The 27114-nt window shown below is 37.4% G+C and overlaps 2 protein-coding genes across 2 annotated transcripts in view; both read left to right on the plus strand.

Moving 5' to 3' along the window:
• LOC138854198 (uncharacterized) overlaps positions 1-27114 on the plus strand; it is a 141953-nt gene that overhangs the window by 65354 nt on the left and 49485 nt on the right. The window contains exons 22-25 of the mRNA XM_070095991.1: positions 532-630; positions 25556-25802; positions 26349-26585; positions 26759-26967. Of these exons, the coding sequence (XP_069952092.1) occupies positions 532-630; positions 25556-25802; positions 26349-26585; positions 26759-26967 (792 nt within the window). The remainder of the gene's footprint in view (positions 1-531; positions 631-25555; positions 25803-26348; positions 26586-26758; positions 26968-27114) is intronic.
• Positions 507-16119, plus strand: LOC138854208 (aminopeptidase N-like). Its single transcript, XM_070096047.1, has 8 exons — positions 507-717; positions 817-1153; positions 3416-3558; positions 3977-4167; positions 4289-4459; positions 4717-4860; positions 5003-5084; positions 16087-16119. The coding sequence occupies exons 2-8, from the start codon at positions 940-942 to the stop codon at positions 16102-16104; spliced, it is 963 nt and encodes a 320-aa protein (XP_069952148.1). The 5' UTR covers positions 507-717; positions 817-939; the 3' UTR covers positions 16105-16119.

Genomic DNA, 27114 nt, shown 5'->3' on the forward strand with positions numbered 1-27114 from the left:
TGAACGCGTTTCAGACACTCGATTTCCGAGCGGATGCTCGAAATCAGAGACGAAATTTTGCTGAAAAAAGTGCTCTAAATCCGAATTACTCGATTTCCGGAAAGCTCGAAAACCGAAGGTTCACTGTATATGTATTTTCCATTATCTATGAATTCATATGTCATAATAAGAATAAATACTTATAGGATTTTACTGAATTATATAGACTAAAAAATAGAAATAACTTTAAAAATAGAGATGCATTACTCAAATAACTGTCTACTTTAGACACACAAATATAGTTTATGTATTTCGCAAGCTAGCCTGAATCTATTTATGCCTTTAAATCGTCTAACTGTTTAATAAAATGTACAGAAAATATGATTACCAAGTGAAACAAACCTAAATATATAATCTATATGTACATAGTTAAATTAGGAATTTTTGCACATTACATACATTCTAGCTCAGAAACATTTTCAGCAGAGAATTTAATTTTTATTCAACACTTCTATTCAGCATTGCAAAAATAATGCAGCTTGAATATTTCAGGAAATATAAAAGTGCTGAGCAAGACGATCTGTGGCAGTACCTGACAGAAGCTGCTCATGAAGATGCCACACTGCCGCCAGATATGACAGTTAAGGAAGAGTAATGGACACCTGGACGCTGCAGATGGGTTACCCTGTCATCAAGGTTGTGAGGAGCTCAGACGGCACCTCGGCAACCCTCACTTAGGTTAATAATTTACCAATGTTTTGTTGTTCAAGAGAAAAACTCATATAACATGGTAGAATGCCAAACACCAACACATAAGTAAGTTTCACATTATTACAGGAGCGATTTTTGATGGTAAAGAACGAGAACTCGTCAGACACCCATGACTACAAGTGGTGGGTTCCACTAACATACACGAGTCAAGATAACCCTAATTTCAACAACACTCAAACCAGAGTATGAATGAAGGATTCTGAGACAAAGATCACAGTCTCTTCTCTGCCAAGGAAGGACCAGTGGGTCATCTTCAACATACATGAGACAGGTTATTATAAAGTGAACTATGACGACGACAACTGGAACTTGCTCATTCAGCAACTGAACAACGACCACCAAGTTATCCATGTGATAAACCGTGCTCAGATCATCGACGACGCCATGGACCTCGCACAAGCTGGTACATCTTTGTTTTAATGTGAGAGAATGTGCTCTTTTGCTGAAGGTCTTTTGGTTTGGTCACTGTTATGAACAGCTTCAAATAATAGATTATTATTTTGATGCTTATTAGTATGCCATATCTTTTGTTATTGTTTTTTAATGAAAAAGACATTGTTTCAGATTTTTAATAATTTGTCTTTTGCAAGTATCTGTAAAAAAATATACTCAGCTGTTTTGAATTTGTTAGAAAAGATAACATTGCAGTTAAAGTTCCAAATAAAAAGAAAGAAGATACATTAAATAACACTAAAAACAAGAAATGTATTGCTCTACAAAGGCTATTGTTTTTTATATCATCTGAAAAATGCAACTTTCAAAATCAACTGACTCCACTTCTTTTCTTAAGACCTATAATTACTCTAATAGGGGTATGTTATTATAACACCAAGTAAATGCGAAAACAAAATCAAAACGAAAATTTAAATAAAATTTTAGTTGAAACTAAAGATGCAATTTTACGTCAGTTTAATCAAATTAAAAACGTTTAGACTAGAAATAAATGAGAGGTTAATGTAAAAAGGTATAACTTATCACAACTGTGGCTTGATGAGAACTCAAGCCACACCATAACAGCACATGTGTGGCTGACAGACAGTGAGACACTTAGTGTTTGTAAACTAAACTATCAGCGTATTAAACACCTGGAGATATACTTATCATGATGTATTTGCAGCGCGCTACAACCCTTACTGGTTTATAACTTAATTTCCTTATAATAATAATAATAATAATACTAACAATTAATAATAGTAATACTCTCAATGTATATTTCCTGTGGCACTTAAGTGGAAGACTCAATGCAGTCTTTTTTGGTGGGAAGAAAATCCCTCAAATTCTGTCCACTCAAGGTGCCAGCCAGAGTGCATAGTTAAACTATTTAAACCAAATAGTTTAACTATGCACGAATATCCCAAATTGTTATGCTATACACTATAACAGGGAATTATTAAAGAAGAAAGTAATATACCTCACGTGGGTTTAACACTTTTTTGTAAGTATTAATAAAAGATTATTTTTAAATCTACAGGATTTAAAAATAATCCGATAATTTTCCACATTGTCTGCCACTTTACAGACACTAAGTAGATTGAATCATATACAAAGAACCTCCTAGATACACCAGTTTCTTACCTATCCATAGTGAAAGATGGGCTAGGTTCCACTGCTCTACCTGTTTCCTAACCCTGACCCAGCACTAGCATACCTGACTAATGAACACCTTTGTACAGTAAAAAATTCATTGCAGCAACATTTATTGATAGATCCTAAAATAAAACATAATTACTAATCAAAACAAGCATATACCATTATATATGTTGTCCACAAGTCAACTAATGCCCAAACAAATTGAAAAAAAGTCATCGACGTATAATTTTTATTTAACTATTACCTAATGTCAGTATCAATCTTTATTAAAATTAATGGATTTAATTTTTTTATAAATTTACTCTTAATTTTATCCTACCAGGTCAGTTATCCTATAACATAACAGTGGGCGTCAATACCTACTTGAAAAACGAGGAAGAGTACGTCCCATAGGAGTCTGCATTGTCCAACCTCAACTACATCAAGAGAATGTTTACCCGCTCAGGAAACTATGGAGCTATTAAGGTAGTCGTTACTTCAGTTAAAATGATTGAGAAGTTAGATATAAGTTATCTGTTATTTGCGTACCCAGGTCACACTTCCAGCATCAACCATGGCCCTTCTGCTCCATCTTGTTGACAGAAAGGTCATTGTAATAATCTAGGATTATCTTAGATTATTTTTAAATCTACAGGATTTAAAAATAATCCGATAATTTTCCACATTGTCTGCCACTTTACAGACACTAAGTAGATTGAATCATATACAAAGAACCTCATAGATACACCAGTTTCTTACCTATCCATAGTGAAAGATGGGCTAGGTTCCACTGCTCTACCTGTTTCCTAACCCTGACCCAGCACTAGCATACCTGACTAATGCACACCTTTGTACAGTAAAAACTTCATTGCAACAACATTTATTGATAGATCCTAAAATAAAACATAATTACTAATCAAAACAAGCATATACCATTATATATGTTGTCCATAAGTCACCTAATGCCCAAACAAATTGAAAAAAAGTCATCGACATATAATTTTTATTTAACTATTACCTAATGTCAGTATCAATCTTTATTAAAATTAATGGATTTAATTTTTTTATAAATTTACTCTTAATTTTATCCTACCAGGTCAGTTATCCTATAACATAGCAATGGGCTTGAATACCTACTTGAAAAACGAGGAAGAGTACGTCCCATGGGAGTCTGCATTGTCCAACCTCAACTACATCAAGAGAATGTTTACCCGCTCAGGAAACTATGGAGCTATTAAGGTAGTCGTTACTTCAGTTAAAATGATTGAGAAGATAGATATAAGTTATCTGTTATTTGTGTACCCACGTCACACTTCCAGCATCAACCATGGCCCTTCTGCTCCATTTTGTTGACAGAAAGGTCATTGTATTAATCTAGGATTTTCTTAGAGTTTTGTACCAATTAAACTCTTATAGAATATCGAGCTGTGAATTACTAGGTGGTCGTTCTGTTTCATAGATATGGGCAAGTGACGTAGTACACCAAATAAAGCAAAATGTACAAGGCTTATGCATGCATCTTTCAGTGTATATTTCAATCTCGATTAAAAGCTTATTCATCCATATATTTGGCATAAAAATTTTCAGATAGCCTATATAAGTGAGTATCTAAGTCCGAGTTTTAAGTGCTTTTTATCTTTACCACTCGGGAGAACAGAATTACTTGCTCACCCTCCTGACTCCTCTGTACGAGTCTGTCGGCTTCCAAGACAACATGAATGACCCTCATCTGGAACAGTTCAAGCGGGTCAAGGCACTGACGTGGGCCTGCAACCTAGAGTACCAGGACTGTGTCAATAACTCTGTTTCCCTCTACCAAAAGTGGATGCACAACCCAAGTGACCGCAGGTAACTTTTATAAACAAACTCAGATACAGTTAAAGAACTTCGTATTTTCTCCTGTAATTGCTGTTGAATGCTTGAATGCATTTTATGTGGATAACAACTCTGTTTTTAATCGTATACGCAGCATCGTGTCGCCCAACCTGAAGAGCACAGTGTACTGCACCGCTATTGCTGCTGGTGGTGAGAAGGAGTGGAACTTTGGCTGGAACCAGTACCTCGCCTCCAACGTTGGCTCTGAGAAATCTCTGCTATTGTCTGCTCTGGGATGTACCAAGAAAGTCTGGATTCTGTCTAGGTTAATTCAACTTATTTTTTCATTACTTGAAGTGAATTTATGAAATATGTCTATTATTCGTTAAAAGTTTATCAAAATTTTAAAATACAGATGTTTTAATTATAAATTAATCAAATAAAATTCATTGTCGTAGATAGTTAAAATCGATTTTTAATATATACACCTCCGTTATGATCAATTAAATTTGATTAACATAATAAAAATATTGAGTATTAATTACTATGCAGTTCAGGTGAAGAGCTAAAATATTCGCACAGGTACCTCGACATGGCTTTCACAGACGGCAGCGGTATTAGGAAACAGGATGCAGGAACAGCGTTCGAGGGTGTAGCCAGGAACAGTGTAGGACACTACCTTGCCTGGAACTATATTAGAGAGAATTGGGAGAAAATTATTGACTAGTGAGTATGAAAATCTATCTTTTTTTTCTGTTAGGACGTGTATATATTTCTCCAAATGACACACATCTTACTTTTTTTCTTTTTGTAATGGAGAACTTTAAAGAATAAAATACATCTTGCCATAACAGACTTTAATTTTCAGCTATGGGTCCGGCCTATTTACCATCCCTCGCTTAGTTAAATCGGCTACTGAGTCCTTAAACACAGACTTGGAACTGAAGGAGGTGAGTCAACATACCTAGTTGTTGTGAGAGGTAAGATTAGTAAATTTACAAGGAGCATTGCGCCATTAATAAGCAGCCGTCGCTCCGGTTTTAATTTTAATGTCTTTGTATTGAATTGTGTTTTTATCAGAACTAGTAATCTCACCCACTCACGAAATAGACAGGATTCGAACCAATGGAAAATTTGTCCTACAACTAACAGGTCAGTATTTTAACCACTTTACCGTGTTAGTCAGCGTGCTTTAGCTAGAGTACTGGCTTGCTAGTTTTAGGACTGACGTGCTGTGGGTTCGAATCGTACCCGATCCATGAATCGTTTAAAATCGTATTATTACAATTTCTCAAGTCAGTCTCACACTCTGGGAAGCCAAGGAAGATGACCAAATCAATTAGAACACTTGGCTACCGAATTGTGAGGCTTTATAGAATGTGGTTTTACTGGAGGCATCACTTTGGTGGGATGTCCCAAGTAGTAGTACCGAGGCATTAGCTGGATTATTCTACCCTTGCTTTATATCTTGCAACATTTTCATATTTTTTTGTGTGTGTTAGCCTTAAATACGGAGATTTTATAATGGAAGGCATTGGTTGAAGTCCCTGTAGTCATTAGTGTAGAATATATAACCAAAACTATAACTATTATAGTGACACATTTTGAAGGTAACTGATACTTTGTACCATTTCGAGGCTGTCATATACTTAATGTTTTTCAACAGGGCATTAGGCGTCATGCTAAAGCTTCTGGTTTTGTTAACATTATTGTTACAGCGCGTGTGTAAGGAACATTTCATAGAATACCATTAAAACTGTTATTTCACAGTTCGTTAAGCGCTAAAGTTATAATTTAACGGATATGATTAAGTCTCAACTTTATTGTTATTTATATTCTTTGGCTTTAATACTAAAAACTCCTCATTAGCTCACAACTTAAATACCTTCTTGGCACAGATATCATTGTTTATTAACCCCAACGAACAAATGACTGCCTTTTTTAAGAACTCGATTGTGGTTTACCTGGTATTATGGAACTGTGAACACAAAAAGACAATAGGCTGCAGCATGACAAAATGGCAGTGGGAGACATTGATAGTATGAAGGATACTGTGATGGTACGTAGAGACGTATGACAGAAAGCAACATCTAATTCTGTTAGGAATGTTTTACAATGCATTAATTAAGTTGCTAATGTTATAACGGACGTTGCCACCTTGTAGTGACGCCACATAATTCCCTCACATGGCGAGAATTATGTAAAAGATGCCATTGAAAATATTGATACATGGCATTAAATATAATGTTAGCGGAGTCTATAGGGTTAACAGCTGCTCCACCAGCCCTTGACATGGGGCGGGTATCACTTAACGAATCATCTTTCGTGAAAACCCGTGTCATGGGATTTTCCTTAAGGATTATATAAATCAACGAGAGGTGAAAAACTGAATGCAATTAAAAATGGAGTTATCTAAAGTTATTCCTCCATCTCTCCCTCGTAAAAATCGTTATAGTTATGGTAAAGATACATACAGTATAATGATATTCTTTAATGGCAACGTTTTGCCCAAACAGTGGCAATTCTCAAACAATGGTGATAAAGCATTTGTCTCATTGTAATGTCGATATTTTATCCCACTTTTCTCCAGTTGTACTTATGTAAATATAGCGATATTATTTTACATAACTTCAGAAAAGTTAGGTTAGTGTTGGTGTAAAATAAAATTTTATTCAAAAAATTTGCATAAATATATTAAATTTTTATTTCAAGCAAACGGAGAGTGTGCAGTGGTATAACCAGACAAATAATAATCAAAACTTAACGAAGGAAGAGAGGAAGTGTGAAATTATATCGGCGTTTAGTGAAGTGAATTATTTACTCTGATGAGCGAGATATAAACTTATTTTAGATTATCATAGGCTATTCCGTGGTAATTTTTTTGTTGGTTGGGGAATAGAGTGATCAGTTTGAAATGGAGTGAGTAAAGTAAACAGTGAAGAGACAGAATATTTTGTTGGAAAAAGACATAACAAGTAAATACTACGCATTTTACTGGAAATGTTTCAATCCTGGAATCTTAGTCAGTCCCAGTGTTCCAGGACCGAACGATCTGTTTGTATTTCGGGTCTTTTTCCAACAAAGTGGTATGTGATACCTATTGGTATGTGATACTTATTGGTATCACATACCACTTTGTAAATGTGCATCACGGCGATAGATATGTTAAAAATATGGAACAATAAATATATGGAATAGGAAGGTTAATTTTCATACGGTGGATAGGGAAGCAATGTGGCAGATGTTGAAGTGTATGGAATAGATGGCAGGTTATTTAAAGCAGTTAAGAACTTTTATATGGATAGCGAGACTCAGGCTAGGATATGTAGGAGAGAGACAGAGATTATTTTTCAGCAAAAGTAGGATCTATACAGAGATGTGTGATGTCACTATGGCTGCGTAATTATTCAAAGATACTATATAGCGTTGTAACGGAAGTAAACGCTAGGGTGTTAGGGAGACGTGTGGGATTGAAAGATAGTGAATCTGGTACGAAGTGGGAGTTACCGTAGTTGCTTTTTCCTGATGACAAACAATTTTGGGAGATTCGGAAGAGAAGTAGCAAAGATTTTGGGAGGGTATGTAAAGGAATGAAATTAAAAGTAAACTTAGGAAGGAGCAATATAAAAAAAAAAAACGCAATAAGAGACTGGATACCAGATTGGAGGAAAGAAGTGGACTTGTCGGCAGATGGTTCTGTGAAGAATGTGAACCATAGATTTAACGAAGGGACAAAGGTAGGTAATGCACTGAGGTATCTGTTGAGAAAAAGAACTTTATCCATGGAGGCAAAAAAAAAAAAAACATATATTCCACCAGAGTGTAGTGGTACCATCACTCTTGTGTATGTGTCAAGCACGAGTTTTGAATGATACAGCGAGAAGGCTGACAATAGCAGAAATGTCGTGTTTGAGGGCAGTATGTTGCGTGAATATTCTGAGTTAGGAGATTAGGAGGTGTGGAGTTACCAACAATTTTTTTCAGAGGTCTGAGGGGTTGAGATGGTTTGGACATTTAGCGAGGATGTCATATAATAGGATGACTGTGAGGGCATAAAAATCTCGGGTGAACGGAAGAAGGGGTAAGGACCTTTCTAGAAAAGATTGGAGAGTGGGGGTAAACGAAATTTTGAATGCTAGGGACTTGGACATCGTACAGCCTTGTGCGAGCGTGTTACATAGAAATGTCGCTATGTAGTTTTTAGGATTTTTATGTTATTGTGAGCAAGGTAGCATTAAGGGATTCAGGGAAACCAGTTAGATCGCAAGTTCTGCCTATTCGGCACGACATATATATATATATATATATATATATATATATATATATATATATATATATATATATATATATATATATATATATATATATATATATATGTATATATGCAAGGAACACCATCATTCACTCCATCACTGTCTTGCCAGAAGGGTGCTTTACACTACAGTTTTTAAACTGCAACATTAACACCCCTCCTTCAGAGTGCAGGCACTGTACTTCCCATCTCCAGGACTCAAGTCCGGCCTGCCGGTTTCCCTGAATCCCTTCATAAACGTTACTTTGCTCACACTCCAACAGCACGTCAAATATTAAAAACCATTTGTCTCCATTCACTCCTATCAAACACGCTCACGCATGCCTGCTGGAAGTCCAAGCCCCTCGCACACAAAACCTCCTTTACCCCCTCCCTCCAACCCTTCCTAGGCCGACCCCTACTTCGCCTTCCTTCCACTACAGACTGATACACTCTTGAAGTCATTCTGTTTCGCTCCATTCTCTCTACATGTCCGAACCACCTCAACAACCCTTCCTCAGCCCTCTGGACAACAGTTTTGGTAATCCCGCACCTCCTCCTAACTTCCAAACTACGAATTCTCTGCATTATATTCACACCACACATTGCCCTCAGACATGACATCTCCACTGCCTCCAGCCTTCTCCTCGCTGCAACATTCATCACCAACGCTTCACACCCATATAAGAGCGTTGGTAAAACTATACTCTCATACATTCCCCTCTTTGCCTCCAAGGACAAAGTTCTTTGTCTCCACAGACTCCTAAGTGCACCACTCACTCTTTTTCCCTCATCAATTCTATGATTCACCTCATCTTTCATAGACCCATCCGCTGACACGTCCACTCCCAAATATCTGAATACGTTCACCTCCTCCATACTCTCTCCCTCCAATCTGATATTCAATCTTTCATCACCTAATCTTTTTGTTATCCTCATAACCTTACTCTTTCCTGTATTCACCTTTAATTTTCTTCTTTTGCACACCCTGCCAAATTCATCCACCAATCTCTGCAGCTTCTCTTCAGAATCTGCCAAGAGCACAGTGTCATCAGCAAAGAGCAGCTGTGACAACTCCCACTTTGTGTGTGATTCTTTATCTTTTAACTCCACGCCTCTTGCCAAGACCCTCGCATTTACTTCTCTTACAACCCCATCTATAAATATATTAAACAACCACGGTGACATCACACATCCTTGTCTAAGGCCTACTTTTACTGGGAAAAAATTTCCCTCTTTCCTACATACTCTAACTTGAGCCTCACTATCCTCGTAAAAACTCTTCACTGCTTTCAGTAACCTACCTCCTACACCATACACTTGCAACATCTGCCACATTGCCCCCCTATCCACCCTGTCATACGCCTTTTCCAAATCCATAAATGCCACAAAAACCTCTTTAGCCTTATCTAAATACTGTTCACTTATATGTTTCACTGTAAACACCTGGTCCACACACCCTCTACCTTTCCTAAAGCCTCCTTGTTCATCTGCTATCCTATTCTCCGTCTTACTCTTAATTCTTTCAATTATAACTCTACCATACACTTTACAAGGTACACTCAACAGACTTATCCCCCTATAATTTTTGCACTCTCTTTTATCCCCTTTGCCTTTATACAAAGGAACTATGCATGCTCTCTGCCAATCCCTAGGTACCTTACCCTCTTCCATACATTTATTAAATAATTGCACCAACCACTCCAAAACTATATCCCCACCTGCTTTTAACATTTCTATCTTTATCCCATCAATCCCGGCTGCCTTACCCCCTTTCATTTTACCTACTGCCTCACGAACTTCCCCCACACTCACAACTGGCTCTTCCTCACTCCTACAAGATGTTATTCCTCCTTGCCCTATACACGAAATCACAGCTTCCCTATCTTCATCAACATTTAACAATTCCTCAAAATATTCCCTCCATCTTCCCAATACCTCTAACTCTCCATTTAATAACTCTCCTCTCCTATTTTTAACTGACAAATCCATTTGTTCTCTAGGCTTTCTTAACTTGTTAATCTCACTCCAAAACTTTTTCTTATTTTCAACAAAATTTGTTGATAACATCTCACCCACTCTCTCATTTGCTCTCTTTTTACATTGCTTCACCACTCTCTTAACTTCTCTCTTTTTCTCCATATACTCTTCCCTCCTTGCATCACTTCTACTTTGTAAAAACTTCTCATATGCTAACTTTTTCTCCCTTACTACTCTCTTTACATCATCATTCCACCAATCGCTCCTCTTCCCTCCTGCACCCACTTTCCTGTAACCACAAACTTCTGCTGAACACTCTAACACTACATTTTTAAACCTACCCCATACCTCTTCGACCCCATTGCCTATGCTCTCATTAGCCCATCTATCCTCCAATAGCTGTTTATATCTTACCCTAACTGCCTCCTCTTTTAGTTTATAAACCTTCACCTCTCTCTTCCCTGATGCTTCTATTCTCCTTGCATCCCATCTACCTTTTACTCTCAGTGTAGCTACAACTAGAAAGTGATCTGATATATCTGTGGCCCCTCTATAAACATGTACATCCTGAAGTCTACTCAACAGTCTTTTATCTACCAATACATAATCCAACAAACTACTATATATATATATATATATATATATATATATATATATATATATATATATATATATATATATATATATATATATATATATATATATATATATATATATATATATATATATATGGTGCGTGGTGTCTTGGAGGTGTTAAGAGGTAATGTGTTCACAGCCGTCAGGAATATTTTATGTGGAATGTCTCCCCTACATAAAGAATCAAGCTATTGTAAGCTTTCTAGATCTTGAACCAAATAATATTCCTCAACTTTACTTTTATGATCGCCTTACGTACTACTTATATTACTCGCAGTTATTAGTGTGTTTCTGTATGACTTTTAAGTAACATATAGAAAAAAAGTATTGAAAAGACATTTATTTCTAACGATCCTTACAAATACAGTAGTTATATATTCGAAATGATTACATTGTGAGTTTGATCTTTTTAATAATGCAGTAATAATTTTATACATTATGATATTCAGATCAAAGCCACTGATTAGTTTGTTCGAAATCCACAAGTGTTCCGAACAGACTAATCATAAGGCTTAAGTACTACTTATATCAAGACCTAAAATAAAACTTAAGTCAATATAGCTTGGGTAATTCATTACAATCATAAGTACAATGACACAGGTTTAAAATAAAGAATTGGTAAATTCCAAATTTTTATCTAGGTTTTGAATTGGGATGTTAAAATCAAAGTATGAAAATCTACAGTCAGATGATATAATATTTATGTGAGATTTAATAGTTTAGTATGTGTTTCTTAAGATATTAGTAAAGCTGTTGGCAGCTGTGAAACACACACGTGGAATGTCAATATGACACTTGTTCTTGTGTTCTGCTGTAGTTCTCCAGATAGAATTTAAGTTCTGTCTAAATGTTTGTATGGAGTTTCCTATAGACACATACCACGAATGTATCTTTGCAACACTCCCAAGTCCGACTGTATTAAAGTTTCGTACAATTTTAGATGACCAACAGTGAACGGATAGCGCCTTCGGAAGTTTATGGTAGTCTTGTCGTTATTTTTCTTTACAGCTTCATGTGCGTCCAATGCGGGACAGGTCAGTGTAAGAATAAGGATGTGTTGGTCGCCTTGGAAGTGAACCAGTGGAGTTGACAAGTATATCGAGGTTTCGTGTTTGCATTCCAAAGCAGAAAGAAGTAGTAGTAAACGGCAGTGGAACAGAACAGAAGGAAAGCGATTTAGAGATCAGTCACAAATGGCGTTCCACTGGGATCAGTGTTGATCACTGTTGATGTAAATGTGGAAATAAAAGCCATTGTATGTTCGATTACACAAAGATAACTGTTGTACAGGTGTCTTAATTATCAAGATAAGCAACATTATGTATAATGGGTCAGCCCACCACTGGGCTATTAGGCCTACTATGTTCTTATGATTATTTGACGTTTACTGTTTATTTTGTGAGCTTATAACAGTGACATAATAACAGATCAAATAATTTATGTAATTATCAGTCACAGGTGATTTACGAACATCATAAAAATTGGTAGGAAAAGGTTTCCGATACAGGGGATTAACGTTCTCGTCCTTCTCTTTGTATTTCCCAGCGCAATTGTCAGTTCTGTAATATGGAGAACAAAAACTGAGCTGAATAATTTAAACGATGCTTTACTAGCAATATGTAAATTTGAAGTATAACTTTGTACTGAGACTTCTATTATTTACACTTCTTGATAAGCCAAGAAGCTGTCTTGGCTGTAGATTACAGAATAGATATAAATGCTCTGGAAAACGTACAAAGGAGGATGACAAAGTTGATCCCATGTATCAGAAATCTTCCCTATGAGGACAGACTGAGGGCCCTGAATCTGCACTCTCTAGAAAGGCGTAGAATTAGGGGGGATATGATTGAAGTGTATAAATGAAAAACAGGAATTAATATAGGGGATGTAAACATCGTGCTAAAGATATCTAACATAGGACTCGCAGCAATGGCTTTAAATTGGAAAAATTCAGATTCAGGAAGGATATAGGAAAGCATTGATTTGGTAATAGAGTTGTGGACGAGTAGAACAAACTCCCGAGTACCGTCATAGACGCATAGACGTTGTGTAGTTTTAAAAATAGGTTGGACAAATACAGGAGTGGATGTGAGTTGGACCTGACTAGCTTGTGCTACTAGGTCGGATGCAGTGCTCCTCCCTAAAGTGACGTGTCTGACCTTACTAGGTCAAGGCATTGGTTTAAGCCGGTGGAAGAATTGGACTTGTCTCGCATAGGCCAGTAGACCTGTTGCAGTGTTCCTTCTCTTTTATGTTCTTATGAGCGGGGACGCAGTATATAGGCCAGAGGGAGGTCGGTAAATAAGGTGAATGCAAATTGTGAAAATCCTTTTAACTTTTTGTTCATGCAGGTATGTTATACGCAGTTCTGAAATGAACGACTTAAACAGTGAGTTGTGTAATACATCGTAACAGGCATAATCTGTATAATCTGTATAATCTGAATAATGTAAAGAAAAGTATCATAGGTGATAATAAAAACATTGTAAGCAATAACAAAAATAAATCAATGTGAAGAATACACAGAAGAAAAACTTTCTCATTTTATATTGAACAAATAGTGATAGTACTAGGAGTTATATGGACGAGGTTACCTGAATATGCAGAAAATAAAGATATAGCAATAATCGAGACTCATACGAATGACCCAAAAATATGGTTTGACTCTAAATGTTGGAAGAAACTTGAACTACTGCCTCAAAAAGATTTGTTTAACAAAGTCACGGACAACTTATTTCTTGGAGACCAAATTTTCTTTTCACAGAAGGTGTTACCAAAGACACGAAATTTGTCATGTTGCAGATTTCTGAAGGAAACGAAAAGCTGATCTTAGGCTTGAAATATCAACCCGCTTTATTAGAATCTATGGGACCCATTTTTAATATAATACTGCTAATATCTGAAGATATGAAAATGTAATAACTGTAGAAGATTTTAACTTCAGCCAAAATGGCGAATTATTGACTGGGAATCTAGTTAAGTGACTTCCTCGAGGCAGTCCAGGATTGCTTTTTAAAGCAGATTGTGGAAGAACCAATGAGAATAAATAACTTGCTTGACTTTATTCTGGTAAACAAGGAGGCAAACCCTTGTCAAAAAAAAAAAAATGATAAACACAGTTAAACAAGACTATGAAATTCAAGCTACAAAGGAATTAAAGACAAACCCGAAAGGTTTTTCCCAAGTATATAAGAAAAATTATACGGAAGTTGGGTCTACTTTAAACTGTCTAGGGACGAGATTTTGACGATGAGAAAGAATTTGATAAATTTTTAACACTCATTTCATACTTGCTATTACAAATGGTTATAACTATGACCATAATTTTTAAAGGGGTAGACCAGCAAGTCAGCGGAAGGCCTCGGTCAGACGACCATAAGCTCCAACGGGGCGGGTCATCATCCCTCGTCAGGAAATACCTCTCCTGTTTCCTGACGAACCTTATCTAACCTAACTCATTTCATGTTGGTCTTTTCATAAAATTCCAGTATTTAATTCTAGTGGACTTCGGGGAAAAATACTTAATATCACATATATTAGGGACATAATTATCAAAGGAAAACAAATCTCTTGTCCCGACGAATATGCACGAGCCATTCTCGTGCATATTTTGAACGTTAACTTGATTACCTTCACCACCGCCACTCACCATGGAAGGTTTCCTGACGCTGATAAGAGGCTGTTGATCCGTCAAATTGGACCTACCCTCCCCAGTGTTCGATCCTGAATGAATGTCAGCAATAATAATAAATAATAATTGATGCGTCACTGCCCGATAATTTAAAATAAGGAAAATAATATTTGTAGTTCTACATGAAACTTTAAGGAACTGACGCGGAGAACTTCGTAAGAAAATGAACGGACTAATAGAGCAGGTTGTCACGCTGGAGGTGTAGGAAGCAAACACTTAAAAATACAGTCACCAGAACAAACACTGACTTACAGACTTTTCTCTGCAAGTAGAGCCTTATCAAGACTTGATAAAGCTCTACCTAGAACCATGCATCTTTAAATGATATTTGCTGGGCACGGTGTCATTTTTTTTAACACTGGAGTGAGTGTTTTATTATTGTATGGATTACATTTCGGGGATACATAAGGAAACGTGATTGTAGTGACATCATTGGGTCTCCTCCGCTTTTGAAGATTTCTTTTTATATTCTGGTAAAAGTTTGATTAGTGCAGTATGCCACTGCTACTGGTGTTGTTACACTGGTGAGCCAGTACTGTGTCAACACTGCAAAATTTGCATACTCAGTCGCTGCACTCCTGACCATGAAGCCTCTGCAGTAGCAGACCCACATAACATCGGAAGAGGCAACACCTCAGACGTGAGGTTGTTGGCCGAGATCAGGTGGCAGGTAGGTGCGCATAGCGAGTCCACAAGACGTGGAAGTTATTCTCAAAAATGGGATTGAAAGTCAGGAGGTAGGAAGGTGCAGACATCAAACCCACAAGAGGTGCTAGTGCCTGTCACAAGTGGGTGGGGTCAGGAGCCTGGGAAATGGGGACAACTAACTATGAAGACGTGGCTGTACCTCACACAGGTTGGGGTGAGAGTCAGGAAGCAGGTAGGTGCAAAAAGCCAACACACAAGGCATGTCAGTGCCTCTCACAGGAGAGAGTGAGGGGCCACAAGGCGGTTGGTAGGGCACTCAACTCGATCCCCGGTACGGGTGAAAACAATGCGGTCTGCTACCTTAACACACGTGGTGTCCCTTTTCACCTAGCAGTAAGTAGGTATCTGGGTGTTAACCAACTAGTGTGGGTCGTATCCTGGGGACAAAATTTACCTAATTTGCCCGAAATGCTCTGCTTAACAAGGGGTTTTCTATATAATATGTCGTTGTATCAGCAAAGTCTGTAAACGTTGTACATGTACGTACTTGTAGAAATTATTATTATTATTATTATTATTATTATTATTATTATTATTATTATTATTATTATTATTATTATTATTATTATTATTATTATTATTATTATTATTATTATTATTATTATTATTATTATTATTATTATTATTATTATCCAATCCACTACAGGCGTCAGTGGGGCGGTAAGAATGGACATCTGGAGGTAGCAACAAGCAACCTTCGCACCCTGAATTACCTCCCAAGAATATAATTATGTGGAACATGAAAACAACATCTCCAGCAACAGCTCCTGCATTGTGTTTATTTTATTCAGTTGCTTCTCTTAAATTCTTAGTATAAATATCAACTTGCTGAAATCGCTTTCTTTCTTCTCCACTATAAAAACTGTTTCATTATTAACATTATTAGATACACAACATTGAATAAGAACTATCGTGGCCCGGTGGCCTGGTGGCTAAAGCTCCCGCTTCACACACGGAGGGTCCGGGTTCGATCCCGGGGGGTGGAAACATTTCGACACGTTTCCTTACACCTGTTGTCCTGTTCACCTAGCAGCAAATAGGTACCTGGGTGTTAGTCGACTGGTGTGGGTCGCATCCTGGGGGACAAGATTAAGGACCCCAATGGAAATAAGTTAGACAGTCCTCGATGACGCACTGACTTTCTTGGGTTATCCTGGGTGGCTAACCCTCCGGGGTTAAAAATCCGAACGAAATCTTATCTTAACAACGTAAAATTTATATATTCTGCCATGCTAATAACTCTTCCAACTGAATACCTCACTCATTCAACCTATGCAAATGACACTCACAATGTTTATTTCCAGTAAATTCAGTATACAATTGTTGTAAGAATTAGTGACAAGGATTTCATATTTCTTGGAAAGACCTAACCTATGCAGAATATTTAGGTTTGTCTTACAGTAGTTTGAAACTGCAGTGCAATTTTTTGTGTGGGTTTATAAGAATGTTGTGCTATAATTGTATTGTATCTTAACACTTTATACAACACATTAGTAAAGAATTTGTCAAGGATAATACTGAAATAAAGTGAAAATTTGAATATCACATATGTGATATATCACTATATATCACATATATAGTGTTGACAGCTTCTGTTCTGTGTGAATAGTGATTTATTCTACACTGACAGGTTCTATTGACATATTAAGAACATAAGAAAAAAGGAACACTGCAACAGGCCTACTGACCCATGCGGAGCAGGTCCATGTCCCCCCCGGATTAGCCCAATGACCCACCCAATCTGGTCACCTCCACTCAAGGAAGGAGCGCAGCATCAGACCCAGCAGCACAAGCTAGTCAGGTCCAACTCACACCCACCCACACCCACTCATGTATTTATCTAACCTATTTTTAAAACTACACAACGTTCTTACCTCAATAACTGTACTCGGGAGTTTGTTCCACTCATCCACAACTCTATTCCTTAATCTGAATTTTTCCAACTTGAAACCATTGCTGTCTTGGCTGGAAATTTTCACTACGCTATTTACATCCCCTTTATTTATTCCTGTTTTCCATTTATACACCTCGATCATATCCCCACCTAATTCTACGCCTTTCGAGAGAGTACAGATTCAGGGCCCTCAGTCTATCCTCATAGGGAAGATTTCTGATACATGGGATCATCTTTGTCATCCTCCTCTGTACGTTTTCCAGAGCATTTATATTCATTCTGTAATACGGTGACCAGAACTGAGCAGCATAGTCTAAATGAGGCCTAACCAAGGATATATAAAGTTGAAGAACAACCTGAGGACTTCTATTATTTATACTTCTAGATATGAAGCCAAGAATTCTGTTAGCTTTATTGCAACCACTAATGCACTATTGTCTTGGTTTTAGATTACTGCTAATCAGAACTCCTAAATCCTTTTCGCAATCAGTAGTATTAAGATCTACATTATTTAGTTTATATATCGCACGGTTATTTTCCTGTCCAATATTTAGAACTTTACATTTGTCTATATTAAACTGCATCTGCCACTTCTCCGACCATTGCATCAGTCTATTCAAATCATCCTGGAGTGCTCTAGTGTCATCATTAGAATGAACTGGGCTGCCTATTTTGGTGTCATCAGCAAATTTGCTTATGTCGTTATTTATTCCCTCATCTATGTCGTTTATGTAAATTGTGAACAACAACGGGCCCAACACTGACCCCTGTGGAACACCGCTTGTGACGTGCCCCATTCTGATTTCTCCCCATTTATGCAAAGTCTCTGCTGCCTATTTGTCAGCCATGCCTCTACCCAGGAAAAAATTCCTCCTCCTATTAGGTGTGTCTTAAGTTTCCTCAATAGCCTCTTATATGGAACTCTATCGAAAGCCTTACTGAAGTCCATATACACAATATCATATTCATTACAATGATCTACCTCCTCAAACACCTTAGTGAAAAATGTTAGTAAATTCGTAAGACAGGAACGCCCCTTTGTAAAACCGTGTTGAGATTCATTAATCAATCCGTGCCTATCAAGATGGCAACGAATTGCTTCGGCAATTATTGATACCATAAATTTTCCCACTTTGGAGGTAAGGCTTATTGATCTATAGTTCGAAGCCAAGGACCTGTCATCTGCCATGTAAATAGGTATTACATTTGCCATTTTCCACTTATCAGTCACTATGCAAACAGTTCATCAGGGCTTTGGGATTTGTTAGGTTTTAGTTTCCCTATTTGTCTGAGGACCATGTCACTAGTTACCGCAATCGTGCATAGTTTATTATCGTCCTGTTCTACATAATCTATTATTTCAGGAATATTGCTAGTATTTTCCTGGGTGAAAACTGAGTGGAAGTAGGTATTGAGAATGTCACACATATCCCTATCACTGTCAGTGATCTGACCAGAGTTACTCTTAAGTGGGCCAATCTTGTCCCTAATCTTACTTCTGTATACATGAAAGAACCCTTTTGGGTTAGCCTTTGAGTCCCTTGCGACCTTAGCCTCATAATCCCTTTTTGCTTTTCTTATTCCTTTCTTTATTTCTCTAAATCCTCCTGAAGTTCCCTAACATCTACGTTTGAATCAATTATCCTACCTATCTTTGTGTCATCGGCGAATTTGCTCATATCACTAGTAATTCCCTCATCAAGATCATTGATATATATTATAAATAACAACGGGCCCAAGACTGATCCCTGTGGAACGCCACTTGTTACAGATCCCCACTCGGATTTAACCCCATTTATGGACACTCTCTGCTTCCTGTCAGTGAGCCATGACTCGATCCACGAGAGCACTTTTCCCCCAATGCCATGAGCTGCCACTTTCTTTAACAGTCTATGGTGCGGAACTCTATCAAAAGCCTTACTAAAAATCTAAGTAAATAATATCAAATTCTTTATTGTGGTCAACAGCCTCAAAAGCTTTACTGAAGAAAGTTAATAAATTAGTTAGACAAGACCGGCCTCTTGTGAATCCATGCTGAGTATCATTAATCAAGCTATGCTTATCGAGATGGCTTCTTATAATCTCAGCTATAATTGACTCTAGTAATTTGCCTACAATTGAGGTCAGGCTTATTGGGCGGTAATTTGACGGTAACGACTTGTCCCCTGTTTTAAAAATAGGAGTTACATTAGCCATCTTCCACATATCAGACACTACACCTGTTTGAAGAGATAAATTAAAAATATTAGTTAATGGTTCACAGAGTTCCATTTTGCATTCCTTAAGAACCCTTGAAAAAACCTCATCAGGACCCGGCGACTTATTTTGCTTCAGTCTGTCTATCTGCCTCACAACCATCTCACTAGTGACTGTGATGTTACATAATTTATCTTCTTCTAGCCCACTGTAAAAATTAATTACTGGAATATTGTTAGTGTCTTCCTGTGTAAAAACTGAGAGAAAATAATTATTTAAAATCAAGCACATTTCATTCTCATTGTCAGTAAGGTGCCCATAGTTATTTTTAAGGGGACCTATCTTATCTCTAACTTTTGTTCTATAGACCTGGAAAAAAACTTTTTGGGTTAGTTTTAGAATCCCTAGCAACTTTAATTTCATAGTCCCTTTTAGCTTTTCTTATCCCCTTTTTAATGTCCCTCTTAATGTCAATATACTGATTCATAAGATGACCCTCACCTCTTTTGATACGCCTATAAATTCCTTTCTTATGCCCTAGTAGATATTTGAGCCTATTATTCATCCATTTTGGGTCATTTCTATTTGATCTAATTTCTTTATATGGGATAAACGCTCTTTGAGCAGCATGTATAGTGTTCAGAAAACTGTCATATTGATAGCTCTCTTCGTTACCCCAGTCAACAGATGATAAGTGTTCTCTAAGCCCATCGTAATCTGCTAAGCGAAAATCTGGGACTGTTACTGAGTTATCGCTACTATCGTACTTCCATTCAATGCTAAATGTAATTGACTTGTGGTCGCTAGCACCCAGTTCCTCTGAAATTTCTAAATTATTAACAAGGGATTCATTGTTTGCCATAACTAAGTCAAGCAGGTTATTTCCCCTTGTAGGTTCTGTCACTCTTTAATTGAATATATTAATTTCTTAACTGCCCATCCCCTCTTTTGATACGCCTATATATGCCTCTCTTTTGACCAGTGAGATGTTTTAATCTATTGTTCATCTATCTCGGATCATTTTTGTTAGATCTAATTTCCCTACTCTGAACAAAAGTTGTCTGGGCAGAGAGAACTATGCTCTGAAAAACGTCATATTGCCATCCAAGATCACCTACCTGACCCATAGTCAAGACATCCCAATTTAGCCCACCCAGGTAATTTTTCAGTCCCATGAAGTCGGCCAAGCAAAAATCTGGGACAGAGATTTCATTGCAGTTATCTGGGTAATTCCATTATATATTGAAACTAAGTGATTTGTGTTCACTTTCCCCAAGCTCATCATTAACCTCAAGATTATTAATTAGTGACTCTTTGTTGGCAAGAACCAAGTCAAGCAGATTATTTCCTCTAGATGGTTCTGTCACAACCTGTTCTTAAAAGCAATCCTGAACTGTATCTAGAAAGTCACTAGACTCAAGATTTCCTGTCATATTGTTCCAATCGGTTTGTCTAAAGTTAAAATCTCCCATTATCACAACATTTTCATATCTAGATACCTTATGAATTTCATCCCATAACAGCTTACTACTCTCCCTATCAAGGTTTGGGGGCCTATAAATCACACTCAAAATTAACTTGTCACAATCCTCGAGAAACTGTAGCCAAACAGATTCTGTGTTCGATGTTTCTAATCTTATATCATGTCTAAGACAACAATTTAAATTTTCTCTGACATACATCGCTACTCCACCACCCGTCCTGTTGACCCTATCAGTGTGAAATAATTTATAACCCTGTTTGTTGCATTCAGAAGGCATTTCTCTGTCTTTCAGGTTGAACCAGGTCTCTGTTACACCAATAATATCTACATTACCTACACTTGAAAGTAATCTTAGCTCATCTATCTTATTTCTTAGACTCCAAATATTTGTATAGTAAACCTTAAGGGAGCTAGTCACTCGTTGCCCTCTTCTATCTCTCTTTGTTTGTAGATCAAGTGATTTGCCATTACTAGCAACTTTATTTTGAATATTGTCTTTTAAACATTTCCCTGAGGTATCCCGGTAATAACTGCTGTTTTTAACCCTAATACTGCAGCCTGATTGTTTCCCACAAACACCCATAACTCTATAATCTATCAGTTTAAATTCCTAGACAAGTCATCAATTACCATCTCAATCGAATTGGCTAATGCAGCCAATCCATCCCCAGAGAGATGAACCCCATCCCTTGCATACATATCACGTTTGCCAAAGAATAGGTCCCAGTTATCAATGAATGGGATTGCAAATTCCTTGCAGTACCTGTCTAGCCAGCAATTTATACCAATTGTCCTAGACATCCATTCATTGCCCATTCCCTTTCTAGGCAAGATGCTACATATGACTGGGATCCCTCCCTTAGACCTAACTACTTCTATGGCTGACCTGTACTTATCCAGCAGCTCCTGTCTCCTGCCCTTCCCAGTGTCATTACCCCCAGCACTACCTGACATAATATTATCCAACCTGCTGACTATGTCACCAACACCAGCTCCTGGAAGGCACACTCTCTGTCTGACCTTTCTGTCTGTTACAAAAAGCACGGTCCATATATCTTACCTGAGAATCTCCTACTATTAAAATATTTTTACCTTGATTAGCAGGGGAATCAGTGGTACCTTCAACCCCACTAACCACTGAAGTGCACTCGTCCTGGAGAACAGAGAATCGATTTCCTACCTTCACATCTTCTCTGTTAACCCTCCTTATCTTCCTTCTTCCTGAACTGTGAACCACTTGCCACTTAAAGCGGCTGCCACTATCACTGCTAGGGACCATTTCCTCCTTACCAGCTAAATTCTTACACTCACTCCCAAACTCCTCTAGGAGAAACTTCAACCTTCTATTTTCCTGCTGAAGAAGTAGAACCTCCTTCTACAACACTCTAACCTGAGATTCTAAAGTACTACAACAAACCATGGTGCTTGGTAACACCCCACCCTAACTCCCAGAGCTTAGGACAGGTATGACCGCAGGTGACCACTGACCTCAGCAACATAATAGTTAAGCTAAGTATAATTTTCATTAAATGAAGATATTTTCTAATAATTCTTGAGCAGTTTACTAATAAGAATCTTTTAGCGACCTTTAATTTGGCAGAGTTCCTGAATAGGTTGAGTCAGAGACCTGAAGAAACCACTCGTGGCTAAACATTTTCTTAATGAATGTCATGACCAGTGCAATTGTGGTTTTTACCTATAAAGGAAGTGTTTTGCCTGGAACCAGCTTAAGAGATCATTCGAATAGTTAAATTTTTTTTGGGTAATGTAAGGTTGTAGGTGATTAGCTGTTGTAGATCTCCATGTACGTATACCATAAGTGAGGAAATGATAGATTAGAGAGTAGTTCAGGGTAAGGAACGTTTGCAGTACATAGTGTATTTTTGAAAGAATACCCAGAGTATTGGAAATTTAGAAGTATGGACGTTTTTAAGAAATCTGTGCGAGACAGTGAACGGAAAAAAAGCAGACTTGCTATAACTTGAATGTCTCTTCTGATAAGATAGAAACTTTAAGGCTAATATAGTTAACTTATAGGAAGGTTCGTATTGTTATTAGTGAGTAGGTCCCGTTTTGAACATTAAATTTAAGGTGTTGGAATAATTTCTGTGCGATAACTCGAAAATGCCTCTTCTCATCGGCTTCACACTTTCAAGGCTGTTGTATCTTGCTTAGAAAACATTCGGATTCTGATTGTGCTTCGTGAGAGCCAAGTTGTCAATATTATAACTTAGGATACTTCAGAGTGGCACTACTGAACAGTTTCAAATTTATATCATTAATTCATCAAACTCCAAGAAAGATTTCGTTTCATTTTATTTTGTTGAAAATAAAATCTCAAGAAATTTATGTTCACTTGTTTTTGTTAGACAATGGCAAAAGTAGACAAGTGGGAATGAAGAACCTGGTACCTGAGAATCCTTTCAAATCACCGTTTTGCTAAAGGTTGGGATTTATCAAGTACACAGGACTGAGCAAATACACAGTTTTTTAAGGTAAACGAGCACCACGAGGTCAAGTTTGGACAAGGATATACCACACACAAGGTCATTGCAAGAACTTGTCACACAGGAGGTGGGGGTAAGGAGAGTTTGTGTTTGTTATAAGAATCGTGGACAACAGGTCCAGCCAACATGCATATCCCACAGTTTTGATCAAAGTTTTTAATGAGGTGAACCACTGCTGCTTCCAGAATTCTGCGTCTGGTTTATCGTTCTCGTGGTGTGACAGCTGTGATCGTCCTCAGTCAGTGACCACAGGGGGAATGACTTACGAAATCGTAATGACACGACTGCAAGCAAACCATACCACTGGTGGCGTTAAAACCCGCGATCAGAGAGTCACAAAACTCCAGACCGACGCGTTAGCCACGGGGCCAGCTAGCTACAATAAGATTCATCCAACTAGGTATATTTCTACACCATACGACGGTGTAGAAATATACCTAGGTGTAGAAATATACCTAGCTGGATGAATCTTATTATAGCTAACTGGGCCAGTGACTAACGCGTCGGTCTGGAGTTTTGTGACTCTCTGATCGCGGGTTCTAACCCCACTCTTGGTATGGTTTGTTTACCATAGAATGAATGTTACGATGGACTACGCATACGTTGTTGTATCTATCCTGCAGACATATTTAATATTCATGGTGTATCTACCAGTCTCTCCGACTTACAATTTATCGCATCCTCCCTTTTATAGCCACTACACGCAAGGGTCAGTAGTGATTATTTTGTAATCAACAAATTAGCAGTTGAATTCACAACTCCACCATCATAACGGAGCAAATATAAGTAGGTGTAAACAGTTTATCAGCAATCTAGAAGCATGGCACGCATCAAGAGATGCCACATCACACCTGAACTTAATTGATCTACAGGTCATAAACGTCATAAAAATTGAGTCGTAAGTCACCAAGTTACGAATCAGTGAAAGAATTATTGCTGCACACTGCTGAAGATTTAGGGATTACTTGTAAACACTTTATATATATATATAGCTCTACTAGTGGCCTACATCTCACCTCCTGGCGGTATATAAGGCTCCATCCTGTCACTTCAACTCCATATTGTTTTAGACTATGGTACAATACTCCTCTCCAGACTGAGGGACTGACCACCTCAAAACTTCAAGGGTGATGGACTGATTACATCGTCTTCAAGTCTCTTCTGCTTCTATCAACTTTCCTGTACTCGACTGAAGAAGCCTACTGTGTTAGGTTCAGAATGATTTTTGCGAAATTACTGCATATGCAAATTTTCGCTTGCCTTATTCGGCAAGAAGAGCGTTGCTATTTAAGCCAGAATCGCAAAATTTACCTATTCAGCACGATATATATATATATATATATATATACATATATATATATATATATATATATATATATATATATATATATATATATATATATATATATATATATATATATATATATATATATATATGTATATATATGTGTGTGTGCTGAATAGGTAAATTGGTGGGATTAGCCATATTGCTGAGTCATTCTGATGTTTCAGACTGAGGGAGGGTTGACTGAGCAATTCCCTGAGTTTATGGAGCACTTCAGCCAGACTCTCTCTAGACATCTGCTGGCACTCATCATACAGTAGATCGTCAACTCTTTGAGTGTGTATTCACTGTTGAATTACAGTATTCTCATATTTCACCATTCTTCATAACACTATTCTTGAAATGGTTATCTTGTGTTTAAATATGTACATGGTATAGTGTACATGATTCTGGTGATGGAATACATCTAAATTACTGTTTCATATCTGGTTTCTTTCCTCGTTTGACTGAGCTTTGGCTGGACTAAACTGGTTTATAGTGAGAATTGATACTAAAGGCTATAGAAAAATACAAACATTTTTGTATTATACGAACCTTCTTTGGCGATTGAAAGAAAACTTCCAAGATAAATTAATCAACTCTCTTTCTACTTCTGAGTTCTCACAATCTGCATTTGTCATGTTTTCTTCGGTACTATTTCCATAACACTGCACATTATAATACTTTTCTTTTTTAACCACAACAGGTGTAACAGCCAGATTATACTATGACCAGCAGTCAGAGTACAGAAACTTTAACTATGGACATTAACCAATCTGTCTCCTTTGGGAAGAGGAACGGTTTGTATGTTAGCAGAGGTGTTGCATTCCTGCTGGGGCTGGTCTTCGTGAGTGTTGTAGTGGCCACGGGACTTCTCGTTTACTACTACGCCCCGCATGTCAAGGAGTCAGGACAAGAGTCCCAGGACCTGAAAGACGACAGAGGACGTAGCCCACTAGTGAGTACTTGAATACCTTCAGGATTTCTGGCATGAGTTTTACAAGTGCAACTTAGTTTTGTTTTATGTTCTCTCACCTGTGTCCCAATCATATAAATGTTACTGCTGGTACGCATGTAAACTCGTTAGTCGTATATTAGTCAGAGAGTTCTGCTGAAGACTAAAAGTATCCAGATCATTGTCAAAGTTATATTTCATGATTTTTTTTTCTCGAGCTATCAGCTGTTGACTAAATTATTTGTCTTTCAGACATAGTTCCTGGTAAGTTTATACATTATTACCCTTTCAAAGGTTGTCGCCTTTAAAAGGTAGCAAAGAGCTCTTGATTCATGAAATTTGAGCTACTCCGTCTTCCTCGGATAAAATCTAATTATCAGTCACTTGCCAAGAGGTGTTTGAGCCTTACATGTTTAGAGCTTCCTCGTGAATATAATTGTACATACTTTTATCTTAAGAGGAATGTTAATGAGAGTTAGAAACGTATTAACTTTTTTAATATCTGAAAATATGGTTAAATATTTAGCTGTGTTAACTAATATCTTACAGCAACCTCCCACACACTCGCCTGTTGAGACATCTCCTGAAACACCATCTAAAGAGAAAATCAATGTAAGATTACCCAGAGCCCTCAAGCCTCTCCACTATATGGTCAAACTTCAACCTTTTATTAATGGCAACTTCAGCATCATAGGATACGTGGAGGTGGAGATGGAGGTTGTTGAGCCGACCTCCAACATTACTCTTCATATTAATGATATAATCACAAACAACGAAACCATCAAGGTATGTCTTGGAAAATATTGTTTAAGATAACAAAACTGTATAGAAACTTCTTTCACAGCTTTACATCGTATAGCTACGTAATCATGAGCGATTGTAAGGAATGATTAAAAAAAATAGTTGTATTGGGTCAGCAGTGCTGGAAATGCTCTTGATTTCGCCTTATAATTTTACAGTTGACACCTTCTGATGATCGGACGGGACCCGGGATAAGGATTTTAAGGCATCTATGTGAGAAAGAACGAGAATTTTACATTGCCAAATTAAACAAGGAGCTAAAGCCTGGAGAGAAATATGTTCTTTCCATGGAGTTCGTTGGTTACCTCAATGATGATCTCGTTGGTTTCTACAGATCTTCATACACGGATGAACAAGGAAATGAAAAGTAAGATTAATTTGCGTATAAACATTTTAGTTAACTTACATCTAGATTGAGACACTTATGCAACATATGGGAATCTTTATTCAGGAAACGTTTCGCCACATAGTGGCTTCATCAGTCCAATACAAAGTAGAAAGGCGTAAGGAGAGG

This window comes from Cherax quadricarinatus, chromosome 52 (assembly GCF_038502225.1).
Source record: "Cherax quadricarinatus isolate ZL_2023a chromosome 52, ASM3850222v1, whole genome shotgun sequence".
Classification (NCBI taxonomy): Eukaryota; Metazoa; Arthropoda; class Malacostraca; order Decapoda; family Parastacidae; genus Cherax; species Cherax quadricarinatus.